General features: G+C 35.6%; 1 protein-coding gene across 3 annotated transcripts in view; it reads left to right on the top strand.

Moving 5' to 3' along the window:
- LOC104605530 (Ankyrin repeat family protein with DHHC zinc finger domain-containing protein) overlaps positions 1-18,396 on the top strand; it is a 77,860-nt gene extending 59,464 nt beyond the window's left edge. For all 3 annotated transcript variants that reach the window (XM_010270335.3, XM_010270336.3, XM_088889149.1), the window contains exons 9-13: positions 4,577-4,654; positions 4,792-4,890; positions 9,670-9,748; positions 9,835-9,983; positions 17,742-18,396. In XM_010270335.3, the coding sequence (XP_010268637.1) occupies positions 4,577-4,654; positions 4,792-4,890; positions 9,670-9,748; positions 9,835-9,983; positions 17,742-17,930 (594 nt within the window). In that variant the 3' untranslated portion in view covers positions 17,931-18,396. The remainder of the gene's footprint in view (positions 1-4,576; positions 4,655-4,791; positions 4,891-9,669; positions 9,749-9,834; positions 9,984-17,741) is intronic.
- The last annotated feature ends 3,128 nt before the right edge of the window (positions 18,397-21,524 follow it).

Genomic DNA, 21,524 nt, shown 5'->3' on the forward strand with positions numbered 1-21,524 from the left:
TGAGATAGTGATTCAAAGGACCTCAGAGATATAGGGTTGTGTGTTAATGGATGAAGTGGCTAAATTGAATGACGTGTTGCTTTGTATTTTAGTGAATTAAGTCATTAGGTAGGTAGTGAACTCCTTAATAGCTTAATGGCATTTTGTTTTGATTACAATAACCCTGAACATTTTATTATATAACCATTTTATCCATTAAAAGACAAATCAAAGAAGGTGGTGCAGCGGAAAGAGGTCTGCCATATGTAGTGATTAACATTAAAATTTCAATCGACTGGATTAACTGCAAATCACAGACTATGGGAGAAACAGTTTCTCCTACTTCAGATTGACATGGAACTTGAACCAAAACATTTTCAAGCCAAAACACATCAGAGTTGAGACTCTGATGGTTAGAAAACTTACCATAATCACAGTAAGATACTAGTGGAGTTCATGCCCAAATGGAGATACCCGTGTTTTCAGCAACAACTGTAGGTGGCACAATTTGTAACTTGCTTCAAGTGATCCACCAATGTAGATGGGTGAAACAACAGCAATTGAAGTCTTCTCAAAATGAATCAAATGCACTATTGAAGTTGGCAAGGCTGATCAAAATCTGACGGTTGGATGGAAGAAGAATAAAACAATAGTTCTTTTTTCGTTTTTCTCTCTGGACCAAATTCTAGGAGGTAGAAATCATTTCTTTCTGGAATGCGTACATTGATCTAGGGGTTTTTGGTTCTTAGATAGACTCCCTAGAACCCCTAGTTTGAATCCCAGAAGGAGAGTAAGAATTGATATTTTAATTAATTCAGCTCTCCTAATCCCATTTCCGCCCAAAAATGTGAGAGCATCTCTGTTGGTTATGCATGACCCACTAGAGTCCAGCTCAGACCTTTCTAAGAACCCCCCACATTGCTGGATCGTATCCAACATATGTGGGGACATTAGAGATCACAATCCCACTTCTATAAGTAGAAATCGACCTCAGCTGTATGGGATCAATGTAAGCCCATTTACAAAACATCTGGAATTTTCCATCCTCAAGGTCCAAATCCAATGGCTCAACTCTGGATCGCATCCATCAAGTGTTCAACCTGAATAGATACTTGCATTGTAATCTCTCTATCATTAATATCAACACTGCAATATGGGAAAGCTTATTGTAATGCTTATGTACACAGTGTCATGTCCCCTTTCATAATGAGAATCCCGGGAAAAACACTTGCAAACTGATTTCAAAATAATTATCTACTTAATATAATATTATTTTGCAAAACACTTCAAAGTTCAAACAACATTTGAAATCACTGGTGCCAGATTTAAGCTTCTCATCAGAGAGGACATCAATTGAGCTATTCACTTTGTCTAACAAAGTGATAGATTCCATCACATTGACCATCCACTCAACTTCTTTCATTATTTGCTCCAACATACCCAGGTATTGACCTCAGAAGGATCTCATTGGTTGGCATATCAAAAGCAGATAATTCCATAACCTAGTTGAGTACCAATATCAGGTTTAGGGATTACCTCCAAAAATCTGGATTCCCTACCAATCATAAAGTCCAAGGGATTCAGAAACCATCTAGTTCAGTGTTTCTAAAACACCCGTGCCTTGTGCCTAGGGTCTAACCCTAACGGTTGAGACTCATACTATTCCTTCTCATAAGACAGCAGAAGCATGTCAATCTTGTCAGAATAGACTGCCCATGTCTATTCACTGATTGAGAACAAGTTTTGTCTGTATATTGTAAAAGATGTCTCAAGTCTTAATCCTAAAATACAGAGCAAGGGCTATTCACAGAAACATATTACATAACCAAGTGACAAGTAACTATTGTCAAAACTGTAATTTTATCCATAACTAGCAGAACGGTGTGTGCTACACACATGTATCTAATGTCAAAATATATATAATAGTAAAAATTATTAATGTGAAAGATAATTTGTTAAAATAAAGCTAAGAAGAAAAGTCACATTATTTTTTCATAATCCTAATGTACAAAGATTATTACAACTTCAAAGAATAATTGATTACATGATAATTATTCTAATCAACAATTATCAATAATATACAACAAAAATAACAAAATGTAGGGAGTGGATAATCATCTTCCTTACATTAAAAAATAATGTTATAATAAAGTAAAAATAAAATGTAATAATGAGTTGGGAAAGCATTATTTGTCTTTTACTTAATTTTTTATTTTCTGTAGAATTTTCTCTTGTTAGCTACAAAGGCAGAAATGGTGTCACTTGACATTAAATAAGAATCACTATATTCACAATGAGAGATAAGGTGTTGGTACATTCATTGGTTTGAACCTAGTATTCTTTGGAGGTTGAGGCTTAGTTTTTAGTGAAAAAAAGTTTAGATAGTTGTGGAAATGACAAAAAAACAGGTCTCATGCTTCGAGGCAATATAGTGACAATTATACAATGAAAATAAAAACATTGTTTATCTGGGAAATTAGCAATATAGCAACGATTGTCCACTGTCACCCTCTTTCTTTGGGAAATTAGCAAAACATTGTTTCTTTTCTTACAATCATTTAGATTAAAAGTTGTCAATGCCAAGTTTGTCATGTATAAATTCTGAGACAATGTTCCCTTGGTTTTCATTTTTATTATATAAAAATAAAAATCAATAACAACAATAAAAATTTTTGAGAAAATCATTAAATAATCAATAAATGGCACCATCACAAAGGGTATTGACAAAATAATAATGTCAACTCATTGATAGCCCTAAATATTGGGTTCTAGGAGAGAGAGAGAGAGTAGGTATTGAGAGAGAGAGCATTAATCGAGACAATTCATTTAATTTAATGAAAAAATGAATGAATAAATAAAACTTTATTGGGACAGGACTTGTACAGGCTATCCTGAACCAGACCCAACCCTTTGACAGCCCTAAATATTGGGCTTAACGGGGAGAGAGAGTGAGATAGATAAATAAATAATTTATTTAATTTAACAAAATAAATAAATAAAGATTATTTATTACTAGAATGGGAATGGTACAAGTTATCCTGAACCAGACCTGACCTATTGATAGCTCTAAGTATTGGGATCTAGTTTTGCAAGTAATAATAATTTTTTAGTAAATTATTTCTAAATAAATAAACAAAATTTTATAGATAATAATTTATTTAATTTAATAAAATACATAAATGAATAAATAAAAGTGTATTGGGACAGGACTGCTACAGGCTATCCCAAACCAGATCTGACCCATTGACAGTCCTAAATATTGGGCTAATAATAATTTGTTAGTAAATTATTTCTAAATAAATAAATAATTTAGTAAATTAAATAAATAAAATTTTAAGATAATAATTTATTTAATTTAATAAAATAAATAAATGAATAAATAAAAGTTTATTGGGATGGGGGACTAGTACAGGCTATCCTGAACTAGACCCAACCCATTGACAATCCTAAATATTGGGCTCGAGGAAGAGAGAGAGAGAGAGAGAGAGAGCACGACCATAAATAGTTTGATATTCAATAACAAAAATGAAAGGGGGAGAAGTATCATGATTTCATTTGTCTTATACGATGGTAAATAGTTTGTATATATTTGTACTGTACATATTTGTATTTGTACTCTTTCCAAACTGAGCCTAATTAGAAATTTAATAGCACATTATATAGATATATAGATGTATAGATAACAAATTTTAGAAATTTATACGAGGAAATTTGGAAAACAAAAGTTACATCTTGGACAAAAAGAGAGTGTGTGAAACTCTCTCTTTTATAATAGGTGTGTGGATAAAACACAGTTTACATCAAATGCTGGATCCCGAGGGCATACACTGTCCAACACAGCTGACAAATGTTATCAAATGACCACTTAGCTATAGTCATAGAGGTCTAGTTATTAAGTGCCAGGGTGAATCCCCCTTCAGATGGGTTCTGAGATTTACCAATTTTGATGTTCTGAGATTTACCATTTTTTTATAGATGACAACCTAGCAAGAGGGGATGACAAGAAGTGAATTCATGGGGTCCAAACATGCGTAGCTGATTTTTTTTTTTTCTTTCATATCTTTTGCCTGTGGCACACTAGGAAGTCCTGTGTTGGGCCAGTGCTGCTCTTGGTACTTTTGATACCCCAGGCAATGGTAGTTGGTTCACAACCTTCAAATTAATATTCACCTATTTTGTAAAAAAAGAAAAACTGATAAAAAGGAATACCAGACAGTGGTATGAGGAAGATCTGCCTTTGGAATAAAAACATTTATTTAGCATGATGCAAAAGTGGTATGAGGAATATGATGGAATTACTATAGATCTATTGATTTTAAAAAAAGAAAAACCGATAAAAAGGAATACCAGACAGTGGTATGAGGAAGATCTGCCTTTGGAATAAAAACATTTATTTAGCATGATGCAAAAGTGGTATGAGGAATATGATGGAATTACTATAGATCTATTGATTTTGAAGGTAATCAAGATTGTGTTTGTAATTTGAATCCTGTTTCACTTAATCCTTTATGTTTTACCAAGTGGCATATGTTGTCTTTTGGCTATTGATAAATCTGATCATTTCTTTCCTTCTCTTATTACCCATTTGTTTTTGCAGGATCCATTGTTGAATATTGATCTGAACATTTCCTCTGTTTGGATGGGAAACTGGTCTCAATTATGTCCTACTTGCAAGGTCCTTATAACTAACTGATGACTTTAGTAGAGACTGCATTTCATAAACAAAAAATATTTCCGACCTACATTATTCATGCTCAACTATTGGATTACCGTTTTGTATAAATTTTGATTTGTGTTTCTCCCTACTGTCAGATAGTCAGACCTGTTCGCTCCAAGCACTGTTCTACGTGTAAGCGCTGTGTGGAGCAGTTTGATCATCACTGTCCATGGATATCTAATTGTGTAGGGAAGGTGAGTTTTTTTGTTTTCAAGAAAAGGTAACTAAAGAAATTCATTAAAAACCAAAGTCTACATGAGAGGATGTACAAATAAGCATGGAATCACTAAACAAGAACACCCTACAAAAACCCAATTTAGCCAGACTGTCCACAATGGCATTTAGATCTCTAGGGATCCAACAAGTAGAGATGTCTAATTGAAGAACCAGGTCACTAAACTTCAGCCAGGTTGTTTTCCAGTCTCCAAGGCTCATTTCCATGGTTCTTGATCCAATCATTTGTGTTAAAAGAACCACCCTTCATAGAGATAACCCACCAGGCCAGATGTTTGGCAATCCTGCACCCAGTTAGAGCTGCCAACAGAAATTGATATATTGTAATTTGAATCCACTATCCATGATGTGACAAGGTTATGGTTTTCCTTGGAACACATTAGAATATAGGAGATAACCAACCACACCACTCATTGCATGTATGTCAGCTTCTAGTTGATAAGAGCTCAACCATTCATCCCACTCAATTCTGAATTAAGTGCTCATTGCTGTCTCTTTGATTTGCATTAATGCATTTCTTCTACTCAGATGGTAGCCTTGCCTGCTGGAGGATGATACAATTGTTAATCATCACTGTGATCTAGGATTTTATTGAATTCTATGGTTACTGATTAAGTGTGCTTGCTATATGTTTTCTTCAGTTGTAGTATGCTCATCATGAAGACTAGTGAAACTATGAGATCAATGTTCTGAAGATGGTAATCATATTGTAAATCATGGAGAAGGTTAAATCAAATTGAATGATGTATTTATTGTAAATTGTAAGATTATTTCTTTTTTGTAGAAACTTGTCAATAAATTAAAAACTTATATATACAGAAAAATTATTGTATCCCCTTTTAATATATATCTACCATATATTTATGTAGTACACCAGAGTTTATCACTTGTACAATGGATGTGAAAAATAAGGTTAACTAACCATATAACATTCTTATTAGCCATGTGGAAAAGGAATTACATCCACTGTACAAGTCTTCCTATTTACTTGTGTACCTGACAAGTCTTCCTATTTACTTCTTGTCTACTTTTCTTATCCTGAATAGGATAGCAAGATAGTTAGAGAAATATACGAGGGATTTCTTATGGGAACCTAGAGAGGAAAAAAGGGATCACTTAGTCAAGTGGGAGTAGGTTTGCAAACCCAAGGAAAAAGAGGGTTTAGGGATTGGGAACTTAGTTCTTAGGAATACAGCCTTGTTAGGTAAGTGGTTATGGAGATTTCCCTTTGAAAGTGATAGGTTATGGCGCAAGGTAATTGACAGCATTCATGGGTTGGGAGATAATGGCTGGGATGCAAAATTATCCCCTCAATCAAATTCCTCCTCTCCTTGGAAATCAATTTTTGATGTCTACCCAGCATAGTTGTCAGGGCAACGCCTAGGCGATAAGGCGCCCTTTGAGGCTCGCCGCGCCTAATTGCCAAGCAGTTTTGTACTATGTATTATAAAATACTTTTTTTATTCTTTATTTTTTGACATTATAATTATAAAATAGGCACTATTAAACTAAAATATTCATTTTGTGTGTTTATATACTAATTTCTTTTTATTATTTTCTTATTTCTTAGGGTTCAATCAATACAAACATTGCTAAATGCTGTATTGAACCCTCAAAGACTTTAAAACCTGAACCAATAAGTAAGGAAGAACTTAAAATTTTTTCTAATCAACACATTTTCTACTACTACTTTTTTTCTTCTTTTCCTATAACAAAAATAAGGGTTCAGCCCTTATATTTTTTGAATGTTCTTTTCCTTCATTTTCGTCTTCTCATTAATATGTTGATTTTCTATACTCTAACATGTACTCTATACTTTTTTTAAGAAAATTATGAATAATTATTAAGGAAATATGGTTATGGACTTATGGTACCTAGGGAACTACCCTAGGATCTATTTTTTCTACATAAAAAAATCCATCGCCTAGGCGACACCTAGGTGCCCGCCTAGGCGACTAGGTGCCCCCCTGTTGCCTAGCCTCGCCTTGGCGCCTTGAAAACTATGCTACCCAGTTTCCTCAATTCCATCTGCTATGGTGTGGGAAATGGTAACAAAATCTAGTTTTGAGAAGACCTTTGTTTGGGGGAAACACCTCTTAATTTGTATTTTCGTTTGCTTTATACCCTCTCTAACTTGAAAGGTGAAATTGTGTCCAGATTGGCAATATCATCTCCCAAAGGGATAAATTGGGACCTAGGCTTCACAAGAGGCCTTGGAGAGAATGAATATGTATCTCTTATTCAGCTACTCGGTATGCTGGAGTTAGTATGTTTGGATCAAAATGTTGAGGGCTCTAGGATTTGGTCAATCTCTTGATGGTTTTTTCACCTGTGCTTCCTTTTTCAGTAGCCTTGCTTTTCTTGACTCCCTAGGGGTAGACTTCTCAGTAAAAGAAATTTGGAGTAAGCCTATCACCGAAGATTCAAGCTTTCTGTTGGGAAGTTTTCCTTGGTAAGATAAATACTCGTGATATGCTGTAGAGAAGAAGGCCCAATGTGTGCCTTTCTCCTCATATGTGCTTTCTATGCAAGGCTGGTGGTGAATCCTTATCCCATTTATTAATCTCCTGTTCTTTTGTCCACTGCATTTGGGAGTACTTTTGTTCTCTGTTTGGTTGCAAGTGGGATCCCCCTCAAGATGTGGTTAGTATCTTCAGTCCCAATTTCTTGAGACAATAGAAGAAAAGAGGGTGAATTATGTGGAGACCAGTAAAGGCAACAGTAATTTGGATAATTTGGGAAGAGAGAAATGGGAGAATATTCAATGAAAAAAGTAGATCAATGGAAGAGGTAATTGACAGAATAAACATTAAGGTTGTACATTGGGAAAGTTGGTGGAAAGCTTTCAGGTCTTCTCAGTGAATGAAATATTAAGAGTTTGGGCGAAGGTGGCATTGTCATCTTGGGAAAAATACAAAATTATCATGGTTTGGAAACCTCTAAAAGGTACCAAGTTTAAACTGAATTTTGATGGAAGCTCACTGGGAAATCTGGGTTTGGCAGGAATAGGAGGTGTCTTCAGAAATTCACGAGGTAGGGTGGTGGCCTTATATTCAGGCCCTATTGGAGTTGGAAAGTCTTTGAAAGCAGAACTGCGTGCTTTGTTGCAACTTTTAGCAAAACAACTGGGATAACAGAAGGTGGAGGAAGTCAAAGGGGATTCTAAAATAGTTATCTCATGGGGAAGATGTAGCAGTCATGTTCCATGGACTTTCAGGCATGCCTTTAGGGAAGTGGAAAGTATTTCCAAGGAATTAAGTGTAGAATTCAAGTGGATTAGAAGGACTGCAAATGGGATGGCTGATACCCTTTGCTAAACAAGGGATCATGGGACAACTTCTTTTTTGGGCTTCATTGTAATTGCTTTTTTGTTTGGGTTTGCATTTTTTCTTCACTTTGTACTAAATTCTCTCTTTAATTTATTAAATTAATTTTTTCTTGCTGATCAAAAAAAAAGTTATTATTAGCCTACATATGATGGAAAATAAACTCAGGTTTCAAAATAGGAATTAAACAACCTAAACAAAGACTATTCTAGTAATGGTTTTAAACAAGTTTTCTTATAAGAAATTAAAAGAAATAAAGGAATGGAAAAGTAAAGAACGTTATTAGATCTCCAAAAAGATCTAGATATAAGATATAGATCGTAACCCTTAGCATTGATAATTCAATTGTGAATTGTATAATTAATTGGAATATTTTGACAACTATTAATGGAATTTGTTGGTGTTTTCATAAATTTTTCGTTGCTGAATCATTGAGATAATGATGTGCCATTTCTTCTCTATGTTTCCTTTTCCCGAGGCCAACCCAGTCACAGATGGGAGATGGCATCAACAGTCAGTCAGCTTACATCCTTACATATTTGCTGTATTGTTATAAAGCCCAGTCTAAGTGTCAACTGTCAACTAGGTTTTCCTGCCACGTAATCCAGATCATCATTATGGCCCCTAAATGACCATTCAGTAATAAAGGATGTAGGGTGCAGATACAGCCAGCAGGGTCAACTGTTCGTATTGAAAATTTAAAAAATCGAGACTTCTTGATATACATATCCACACATATGTAGAATTATGTTAAAATAAGCATAAAACTATACTCTAAACATATTCAAGACATCCAGAACACATACTCATACATTAGCAAATGGTGTTTAAAAGATAATTACCACATCCACCCTTATCGAGACCTGGTTTTTCTTCTGGATGGTGGGTCAAATGATCCAACCATCAGGCCTGGGACAGATAACTGGTCATGCAACACTACCTGTGGGTTCTGTCATTTCTGTTGCTTTCAAAGAAGGTAACAGATGCTTTCTTTTTAGTTTTTTTAGAGGTTATGTTTTCGAGAAAGATATTTTATGGCTTTTCCTTTTCTTTTTGCACTATAAAATTCTTTTTTAGATAGAAGCCTGAACCGTAGGATTTTGAATGTACAATAAAGAAAAAAGACAAACAATAAAAAGTGGACTAATGATGCCCTACTGTGCAAAACTATAGAATTTGTTTACCATTAGGAGATGGTGAAACATGCAGTTGCTGCCTTTGAAAAGAGACTGGCAGTTGGCTACCATGTTGATTGAGTGATCCTTGAAACAATGTTTTGATATAGTACATTATTTATTGGTTAAAGTATAATATGGGGTACATGTATATCCAGCCATAGTTCTCATTCTTTTAAAATTCCTCTTTTATACTTTCCATACTTCCTTATCAGCTTCATTTTTATCACTGTTGCAGAGGAACAAATGGGACTTCTTTGTCTTTTGCTGCATGGGAACTGTGACATCATTCATTGCTGCTATTATCACAATTGAAAGTAGGTTTATATGGAGACAAACTAAGCTACCTGAGGCTCTTATCATATTTATATTGATAATTTGACATGTTTGTACCATTTGATAGGGATTTGGACAGGAATGCCAGCAATCCCTGCTTTGGAAAGATGGATACATCATCTGGCAGTTCAACATCCTGGGGTTCTCGTGTTTCTATTCATGGATACCATTATTTTGATTGGAGCTACAGCTTTGACCATATCACAGGCATCACAGGTATTTGGCTTCGTTGTTTTTTTTTTTCTTTTTTTTACTGATATATTGCTACTAACCTGACAATTTATTGGAACAAAAAACATGGTCTGGTCATATGCTCATTGGGTACAATTAGAAAAGCTTCAAAGTAAATGATAAGCCCCAGATTAAATGTTTGCCCTCTTTAGCTCAGTATTAGTATGTAAATATGATGTGACATTACTGGAATTCCTATTTACATGATGGAGATGTAATCTGACTGGATGTAGGGTGTCTGCTTGAAAACTGTGAGGTCAAGTATGGGGATGCCTTGGTGTGTGGAATCTTTTGTTTGTTCTTTCTGTACTCATCTCTTTATGGGCAAAGGGGCATAAGGATCTTTTTTTTTTTCTTTCCCCCTCTTCCTGATTTATATCTTTTATGTTTTATCTTAATTTAATTAAATCAGGTTATGTTAGTTATAAGGTCAGGACCGGAAAGGCGAGTAAAAAGGTGGTTGCTTATGCTGTAGTCTGAGATTTGAGTGCTTTTTATCCTTTGGAAGATAGATGTTTAATCAAAAGAGAGAGTAGGTTGAATCCTAGAACTCCCAGTTTATTTGCCTTTTTTTTTTTTTGAAACAGGAACAAATCTAGCCAAAACAAATGACATTATGTTTTTTGATATGTATATCATATCTGAATTGTGCATTGTTGAAAGACAAGACCAGGTTTCTTATTTCATGAGTGATCAGGGACCAAACATTCTTCTTGTTTTCTCTTTGTTCTCCTTCTCCATTGGTGCCACCTTGCCTAGTTAAAGAAATTTGGAGTAAACCTGTGTCCCCTAAGATTGAGGTTTTTTGTTAGGAGGTATTCCATGAGAAAAATCATGCATCCTTCAAAAGAGGAGTCCCAACTGGTGTCTATCGCCACATGTTTGTCCTCTATTCAATACAAGTAGGAGACTTGTCACCATTTACTTATCTTCTTTTCATTTGTTGTAAACTTTAGGAGTGTATTTTTTCCTTATTGGGTGCAGGTGGACTCATCCCCCATATAGTTAGTTTGTTAGCACATCAACATTCAATTCGTTGAGGAAATGGGGGAAGGTATGTGGAGGTGCACCAGGGTGTTAAGTCCGTAGTTTTACTAGATTACAGAGGTTGTTAAAGTACTCCCAATCATATAGCTTAAAAAAGAAAAAAAAGGGCCTCTTTCCAAGTTGATTTTCTAAGCCCAGTCCTATGAGTGGGCTGAAGTAATTTATTTAAGAAAGAAAGGGGCCTACAGTCCATTTTAGTGAACAGCAGACCCTAACTTAATTTGGGCCTTAATAATGACACATTAAACATTTAATGGGCCTACAGTAGAGCCCATTTAATGGGATAGAATTCCCTAAAAGAATTAAATTTACATTAATTAATAAAACTTACTTAATCTTAGATATTTATAAAGGGGTTGCCACCTATCCTATTATAAAATAGGGGTTTTGTTCCCTCCCTTAGCCACTTCAAGTGGTGTGATACATGGCACCAGGCACCCTAAGAAAAGAAGGTTCTTTTCCTTCCTCTAGTTACTTTAAATGGGGTGGTCATGACACATATTACCCTAAGAAGAGAGGGCCCTTTTCCCTCCTCTAGCCACTTTAAGTGGGTGACACATGTCACCCTAGGATGAAAAAGTTATTTTCCCTCCCCTAGCCACTTTTAGTGGGACGACACATGTCACCCTAGAATGAGAGAGTTATTTTCCCTCCTTTAGCCATTTTAAGTTGTGGGACACATGTCGTCTTAAGAAAAAGAGTTTTCTTTTCCCTTCTTAAGTTGTTCTAAGTGGGGTGATAATTGGTACCCTAGGAAGAGAGGGGTGGGGAATTACCTAACCACCTCCCTCCACTATATAATCCCCTCTCTTTGTAGGAGAGAAGCCTAATTTCTAATAGCTAAAAGTATTCTGCTTCTAAAATTCCCAGTAACAAGAGACAAGTGAAAGGAGAAGAGAGAAGAAGATTGGGACGTGAAGAACATAGAAGAAAGAAGAACAGGAAGGTAGGGAATTTTGTTTTCCTCATACACCTCTTCACTATGATATTCCTACAGCCTCCTTTAGGAGGAGGACTTATCTATTCCTCCAATTCATCTCACCCCATTCTTTCTTTCTTTATTTATTTCCTTGTTTTCTTCCTTGTCTCAGATTGGAATACATGTAAGGAGATAACTATCTACAGCCTTGTAAATGAAATTTGGTTGATTATGGTTACTTACTCCATCTTAACCCATAAAATCATTGTTTTATATATAAGGAGATAACCATCTACAATTTTGTCCATGAAACTTACTTGATTATGGTTCCTTACTCCATTTTAACCTAAGAAATCATTATTTTGTGTGAGGGAGAAAACTACAGCCTAGTTTAGAACTTCGCTGATTATGGTTCCTCAGACCATGATAATACATAAAATCATTATTTAAAGGCCACCTACAGCCTTATTTATGAAATATGGCTAATTATGGTCCCCATTTGATTGTTGTGTATAGAAAAAAGAACTCTTATTTATTTATATTTGTTAGTTTTCTCTCAAATAAAGAGGGAATATATACCAAGATTTTTGAAGGAAATTTCTGTAGTGAAATTCTACTTGGTTTATTCTACTATCTGAACTTCTAAACCAGAATCAAGAGGTTTTCTCTGCCCCAAGATGTAATTAAGGGAATATCTACATGCTTTTCGGAGTGGAATTCACTCAAATTTATTATGTTATGTGAGAAATTATACTGAATTATTTTCCACTAACATAGGGTTGTAGTCATTTGGACTATATGGTAAGGAAGACATTACTAGGGCATTCTCTTTGTTTGACAGAGTGGCAAAGCCTATCACAATGATCACTTGCCTAGATCCCATCCTTATTTGCTCCAACATAACCAATTATTAACCCCAGAAGGCCTTCACTAGTTGGCATATCAAAAGCAAACAAGTTTGAAACCTGACATAGTACCATTATCAGGCTGAGGATCAAGTGCAACAATCTTGAATGTTCCACTAATCATAAACTGTTAGACAGTTTTGTATGCCCTTAGCTTCAATCAGAATGATGCACTTTATGAGTTTATTGTAAATGAATAAAGATACATATTTGATTCATGTTCCCTTGGTATGTTTCTGTGTAATACCCTTAAACTGGACACTTAATGAGACTCGTGTTAGTTTAGAATGTTCACAGCCAGTGGGTCGGTCTGGGGAGACTTATCCTGACAAGGCTGACACTATGGTGCCACCAAGTCGGTTGGGGTGGCCTGTCTCAGCTGCCAGGGTGAGACCCTAGGCACATACAGTGTAGGATTAATTGAATCTTTGAACTGGACCAGATTTCCAATATTGCTCTGGACCTTGGAGATTGATGGGCAAAACTAGAAAGTTACACCCGACCCCTAGACTCGATTATGATACTGCACTAGGTGTCGGATTGGGCTATCTTTGATGTACCAATCAATGAGATCCTTAGCAGGGGTCAAAACCTGGGTATGTTGGGATAGTCCGAGAATTCATCTGAGTGGGTGATCATAGTGACAGGATCAGCCCCTTTGTCGGACAAAGGTAATGATCGGAGATGCACTCTCACTGATGGAAACCAAGACTGCCGGCAGCCGATTTCAACCGTTGAGATTTGTTTTGCAAAATATATTTTATATAAGATATAAAAGTATATATATTATGGTTTCTAAAATGTTTGCAAGAAGGTTTTAATTCCCGGGATCCATATGAGTGGAGAGTGCAACACTGTTCCTTGCAGCCGAGGGAGAGGTCCTTTCTTGTCGGGCAGTGTATGATCATTATGGGCTGAGAGGTTAAGTGTAAGACCATTGAGGATAACACCTGATGGGCTAATCTTGCATCTGCCCACAGTCCCTGGGTGTTACAAGGTGGCTTGGCCCAGGGACCACTTAGTGTAAGTGTTGGGCCCATAGAGCCCATTTGATGGGTTTCAGGGGGTACACTGTCTTCAGCAGTGCATTCGGCCAGGCCTTGTAACAAAGGCTGGGCTGAACCCATGTGGCTGATGTGTAGATCAATGCTTGGGTCCCACGCCATACAAGGAAGCCCAACTGGGCAGCAGTTTGGAAGGCTTTTTGAGTACATAACCTTAAATGGGCCTTAAGCCCATTTCGAACTAGGCTGATTTGATCAGTCATTTAAAAGGGGCGAATTCTGAAGTGGGTCAGCTAAAAGGATTGGGCTTAGACCCTATCCACTCAGAGAGTTCAAGATCTAAATGAGATTTAGATTTGGAAACCTCCTAATTATATTAGGAGATAGCTGATCTGATCTGCAGATAAGATAAGGATTATCCCTTATCACTAAGGGACTTCTAACCCAAATATGATTTGGATTAGCAACTCCTAATCTAATTAGGAGCTGATCCCTTTGAGATTATAAAAGGGGAAGGGGAAGGGGAAGGGGGCGGCAGCCTTTTAAATATGATCAACAGCATTCTTCTCTTTGAAGAAAGAGAGATTGAGAGATTTCCTGCATACTGCGAATTCTCTCCTGCCGCCACCTTCCTGCCATTGCCATTCCTTCAGTTCGATCTCCAGTTCTTGGGAGCAATCAAGATTTGATCTTGATCTCAATCTTTTGGGAAAAGATTGGTTGGAGCTGTACTCACAAGCCATCCAGTTGATTCTTGCGAAGGGTCAAGTTCTTTTGAAGAACATTGTTGATTCTGCTCCATCCTTCACTGTGCCATCTTCAGTGGGAGCAGATTTTGGATCCTTCCTTGGACATGAACACCTCCATTCGGAGATAGTATTTCTCCGTATCAGGTATAATCCTCTCCCACTCCTTTTGGTTCAGATCCGGTTCAGTTTATGGTTCAAGATTGATCCTTGAAAATATGATTTTCTAAATAGGGAATACGATTCCCAGTTGAAGGGAGAGATAAATTTTTGAAATTTGCCCATTATTCCGCAATCTTTGGGTGTCCATAGGATGGATCTCTCATCCCTTCATAAACATTGTTTTAAAAGGCTTAATCCTTGAGGTGTGAGGCATATGCCTTGAGGCGTGAGGCGTACGCCTTGAGGCGAGGCATACAGATTTTGCCTCAAGGCTTAAGCCTCACAACTTTGATGTGAGGCATAAGCCTTTGTCAGAATGAGGTGTAAGCCTCAAGCCTCAAGGCATGAGGTGTAACCTGAGGAGTAAAAAAGGCGTAAGCCTTAGTATGAATGATTACTTAATGATTTAATGCAAAAATTATATTTTTTTATAATTCAAAGTATATAGGAAAAAACACTTCAATAATTATAGGCCAAATAAATAAAGTAAAAAAGAAAAACCAATATGGTAAATCAAATTCTATTAGTTTTTCCTGGTGTTTTAAGAGAGTTAAATGCAAAAAGGGCTAATCAAGCTTTTGGTTTCTTTTGGATAAATCAAGTGAGATTTTTCTTATTATTCTAAATGTAATGTCCCAAATTTTTTATTACAACAACAACAACAACAATAATAATAATATAGATCAAATCAACTAAGTTGTTTCCTTTCTTATAAATTGGTTTTTTACATTAAACGTAAAATGTTTATATTGTTAGTTGATTAGTTATTATTTTATTTAATGCTTAAATGTTGAAATTTGTTGCTTATAAATTTCTAGTTTATGGATGTGTACTTTCTATCATTTTAATTTGGCATATCATCTGTTATTTCCATCAATTTACAAACTTTAATTAATTTTTTCCTTAAACTTTGAGGCTTACGCCTCACCTTTTTGGGCCATTATGCCTCAATTACACCTTTAGCCTTTTAAAACCTTGATCATAAAGTCCAAGATTTATCTGAAAATAGTTTAGTTTGGTGTTTCCCAAACACCCATGCCTACCCCTTGAGTCTCCGCTCTAGTAGTTGAGACTAACTGCTCCTTCTCATAAGGTAGCACTTATATGACAACCTTGTCCATCTTGAACTACCCATGTTCAACCACTAGTTGAGAACAATTTTGTCTACATATTGATTATTTTTGTCTCAACCAATTTATCCATGACTCTCACAAAAACATGTACTGAAAAAGACATGAGATTGTAAATGAAACTATTATGTCTATTCATAATAAAAGCAGTGTACATATCACAGTGGACCTAAAGAGCATATACTGTCCAACGATATACTCACCAACTTGAGGTGGAATACTAAGGTGTTACTATTCTTTATGTTTTCTATTTAGGGCGTGTGAACATGAGATTGTAAATGAAACTATTATGTCTATTCATAATAAAAGCAGTGTACATATCACAGTGGACCTAAAGAGCATATACTGTCCAACGATATACTCACCAACTTGAGGTGGAATACTAAGGTGTTACTATTCTTTATGTTTTCTATTTAGGGCGTGTGAACAGGGGTTTTTTTATCAGTCTAGAGTGAGTCACTTATTAGGGGTATGGTGGTCTTTTTATTCTTTCAAGTTGTGGTCCATCATGTAACTAAAACTGCTGCCACAGATGGGACTTGCATTCTGAATCCCACGATCTCTTAATTCTCCCCTACTTCTCTTATTTCTTTTTCTCTTCTCTTTTCTCTGTGTGCTACTTCATCTTAGATTGGATCAAAAGATTATACAATGAATTCAGGACAGTAAAAATTAGGATCTTCCTTTTAAGGATGGTTTGATGTCTTTGTAGGGGTTGTTAATTACTACATAAGTTTTCTGAAAGAGCCTAACTAGAGGAGGCATCGAGAGTAGGGCTGTAAATGGATTGATCAAATCCAAATCTGATCAAATTTAAAAATCTCATATTGGATTCGAATCCTATCAGACTCAAATCAGATTCGGATTTAATCCTACTCTGTTTCTTTTTTTAAATAAAGAAAAAAATTAAAAAGTTAATTACTTTTTAACATATATATAATAAATTAATATCAGTATAAAATATTGAATTTATTATATAAATTTATTTATAGTATGATATATAAAATTATATTTTATATTTCATATATAATTATATAAATTTTATATATTTAAAATCATTATATATTATAATATAAATTGATTTGGATTTTAATTGGATTGGATGGAGTTAAATCTTGTCACCGTCGTCATCCTCCATGCCTTATCCCAACTATATAGGGTCTGCTACATGAATCCTGTTTTATCAATCTGTTCTATTTAAAGTTATATCCACTGTTATTAGTGCTTAAATCATTTCTTACTGCTTCTACCCATGTCCTTTTGGGTCTACCCATAGCCCTTCAAGCCTCTTCAACTTGTAACAAATCACTTCTTCTAACTAGTGCTCCGATTATTAATTCGATGCAGATTGTAAAATCTGAATCCAATCCAATTATGTAAACAAATCATCTGATTCCAGGATAATCAAATCAGATGTTGGATTGGATTCCAGACTCTTGGAGTCTGTTGACGGCCCTAATCAAGAGAGTGCCTCCCAATATGGTTATTGCTTTTGTTTCAGTTTGATGTATTTGATTTGATCTTGCCTTCTCTTTTGAGAGATTAGTTGGTCCTCTTCTTCCCTGGCCGTGGCCAATAGACAAGATTGTTTTCCCTTTTTCAGCTTTCTATTATACCTTTCATAAAGCTCTTTGATCTGGCTATGATTAAAGAAAAAAAAAAAAAAAGAGGTGCATAAAAAATGTTTGCTGCATAATTGGTCTCTCTAGATTGGCTCGGTGTTGTTTCTCTTGGCATTTCATCATTATAGAATCATTCTGAAAAATGGTTTCACCTAATGGATTTAATGATTGGAATACGAGTTTATCTATTTATTTATTTATTGTGCAGATAGCACAGAATATCACCACTAATGAGCTGGCAAATGCCAGACGTTATGGATATCTTCAAGGTCCGGATGGGCGATTTCGCAACCCCTACAACCATGGGTGCAGAAAGAATTGCACTGATTTCCTTATTCATGGCTATATTGACGATAATGAAATTGCTTGGCCTACATTACAGCAGACCACCAATTAAAACCATCACAATACGCTTCAATTTTCCTCAGAATTGAGAATGTTGTTTTCTCTGAGACATTCCTCTCAGACTGTTGATCTATTATGTGTCCTATGATACATTGCAGAGTGTGACTCACAGGCTACAGATTCCAATGCTTCAACGCCTCTATCTGCCTGCTTATACTACAAATGAATAGGCGCTTTTCTGTTTTGGAGAATGCAGGTGATGCATGTTCTGTGTACATACCTTCTGATATATGTGATGGTGAGACGTAGGCATGCTTCTTGTGATACTTAATCTTCAACAAGAAATCTGTCTGTATTGTTTTGCTATGCATGTAAAATTCTTAAATAAATACGCTTGCGAGTTTTTAACTAGAACCTGCTAATTAGCTCGAACATTGCCATTGCTACTAGTGAGAGAATGTTAAAGTGAATGGTATTCTTAGCAAAGCTGAATTTCAGTATGTTATCTTTTCTTTGAACCTCTTGGTGTAATTGAGGAATCGAGGATTAGATCCCCGCCCCCCAATTCAGAGGTCCCATTGTCTACAATGAGAACATCCATGTTGCTCCTATGAAGGAAAAAGGTTAATCAATATAAGCAAATTTGTTGATGAAAGGAAAGGGAATGTTGGGAAAATACACTTGTTTCCAGGGACATCGCTAATTTGTAAGTATCGGACAACAGTCTTTCCAGGAATATTACACAAAATAAATCCATTTCATTTTTTCTTTCTTATCGAATAATGTTAATCCGATTAAGAATATTGTAAGCTTGGATTCTTTATTGGTTATAAAATCAGTTTTGTTTCATGTTGGTGGACTGAATATGGGTTTGGGAAAATAAATGGGGATAAAAAGGAAAAAGTTAAAAGAAATCAAAGGCTAATTGGAAGAAGAATACTCTCTATGGCGGGAAGAATCACTTTACTCAATTCTACTTTAAATATAATCCCTCAATTTATTATTAGATCTTTCCAGATTCCAAACAATGTGATAAAGGAGATTGATGGATGTCAAAAGAATTTTTTATGGACCAACTCTAAAGGTAGAAAGCCGATCCATTTAATGAATTGGGAAAGAGCTTGCACTCCTAAAGATAAGGTGGTTTAGGGCTCAAAATTCTTTTTTGGGTTAATGAAACTAATCTTGCAAAATTAGGTTGGAAAATTCTCATTAAGAAGACAACCTCTAGAGAGATAGATGGTTTGGTGTGAAAATTCGAGTTAAGAAGACAATTTTTTGGATGCTAAAATCAAAAAAGGAGTTTCTTGGACATGGAGAGGGATTCTTAGGGCTAGATATCTTCTCATCAATGGTTTGGGGTGGGAGATTAGCAATGGTAGATTAGTGAACTTCTAGAGAGATAGATGGTTTGGTGATAAGGCCATTGCTTATTTGATTCCTCAAGAAAATTTTGGTTAACGAGGAGCTCTTAGTGATGTGATTGATCAAGAAAGGAAAGTTTGGAGTAGGGAGAAGATCTGTAATTTTGTTCCAAACAATGGTTGGTTGAAGATCAATGCTACATTCATCCCCTAATATCAAAAAGAAGATAAGTTGGTTTGGTGGTTTAATTCTAATGGCAAATTTTCATCCAAGTCTGCCTACAGATTGAAGTGTAATCATTTACTGAACTATGTGAATGGTTTCAATTGGAACAAGATTGTTTGGAATCTTATGTGCCCTCCAAAACTGCGCTCCTTCTATTGAATAATAGACTGCCCACTAAATCTCTATTAAGACGCAAAGGAGTTAACATTGATGGAGGATGTGGTGTTTTTGGAGAGGATGAAGACGTGAATCATATTTTCAAAAGTTGCTCATTTATCCAACTATTCAAAGTTTGGATGAGCAAAATGTCCTTTAGAGATTGGTGGTTGGACTTTATTAAGAATTTACCAAATGAGGAGGAAAGGTTAAGGGAAAAATTCGTCTTCCTTCTATCACAGCTCTTGAAGATCAAAAGCATGAGGGTATTTAAAAATATTTTGATACCCTAAAATAAAGTCATTGATAAAGCCCTCATATCCTTTAGGACCTTTACAGAGATTAAGGGAGAGATTAGTACCAAGAATTGTAACTATATAAGGTGGACCGTGGTTTATGCACCATTGTTGTTCTTGTTAAGAACCACCTAGGTGAAGTTCTAGGTTTTAAAGCCTACAAATTGGGGTCTTGCTTCTATCAATAAAGCTGAAGTATGGGCTGCTTGGGAAACTCATAACCTGGTCTTGAATTTCAAAAATTACCCTCTCGTTACAGTGGGTGACTCCAAAATCGTGATTTCTTGCTTATTTAGTAAGGTAATGCCTTACTCATAAACCTGCGGAACGTCATCCAAGGCATGAGTTGCTACCTTAATAATCTCTATGGCATTTTGCTTTTATCTGTTCTAGTGATTTGTGGGGGTCATACTACCCCCATCTACTTGCCAACTGAGAATTGACAACTTGAAAGATCAGACCAATGGACAACCAAAGTCATTCCAATCAATGAAGCCTTGTCCCAATTTTGTCAGGACTCCTTTGCCTCCATCAAGACACAGCTTATGGTATAATCAAGTTCCATACTGCCCTATCCAAAGTTTCTCTCAATTTGTGGTTAGATCTTAAGAGAGGGCAAAGGCTGCTTTAGGTAGGAATCGTACGAGAGTTAGGTCGGCTGTGGGGATAAAGTTTATCCTTTGTATTGCATGGACTCTACTATTTTCTAGGTAGGAAGAAAAAGAAAAGTAATGCTCTCCATAAGTTCCAGTTCCTTCGAGGAGCATGATCTGTTTCCAAGCCAAGTTAGAAAATATAGAATTAGTGAGGTTGAAAGAGGATAAATGGTTAACACTTGGATACAGATAAGGTTTATGAACACAATAAGCATTGCATCCCGCTTGATTTGCCTGAATTGGGATGTTACTGATCACTTAATTTTCAGTTTGATTTGCATCTGATAGATAATGGGCTTGATCTACCAGGTGTGTTAGAACAGGATGCTACAGTGCTTGCATAAATACAAAGGTGTATTAGGGGGAAGATGTAGCCCAGGTTCGATTTCACTTCTAAGAAGTAATTTTTTTAATAAGTACTTTTAAAAAAGTGGGGAAGAAGTACTTTTTATTAAAAAAGTATTTCTTAAAAAAGTAACTTAAAGTTGGCTTTTTTTTCAGCACTTCTTAGAAAAATACTTTTTTAATAGAATGGGACGAACTAATCCCTAGTATTTTCTTTTAATACCCAAAATAATCCCGTGCGAGGGTTTAAATTATTATTATTGTTATTATTTTTGTTGTTGTTGTTGTTGTTGTTATTATTAATTGGGCCTACATGGCAATTCACGTGTGGGTCCATGTGGACTCTCAATTGTCATAATTTGGTATTTTTTCATTGAAATATATAGTATAACATGTGAAAAGCATTATATATCTATATATATATATATATGAATGAAGTGAGGGCTAAAATTGTTTGCGTCAATACAAACACTTATGGAGAAAGTAGCTTACCAAACATTCCCACCCCAATAAGTGCTTAAAAATATAATAAGTGATTTAGCAAGTAAATCACCAAACAGCCTCAAGTGGTTAAAATAAATACTTTTAAGAAATACTTTTTTT

The sequence above is a fragment of the Nelumbo nucifera genome, chromosome 1 (assembly GCF_055504915.1).
Source record: "Nelumbo nucifera cultivar China Antique chromosome 1, China Antique-T2T, whole genome shotgun sequence".
NCBI lineage: Eukaryota > Viridiplantae > Streptophyta > Magnoliopsida > Proteales > Nelumbonaceae > Nelumbo > Nelumbo nucifera.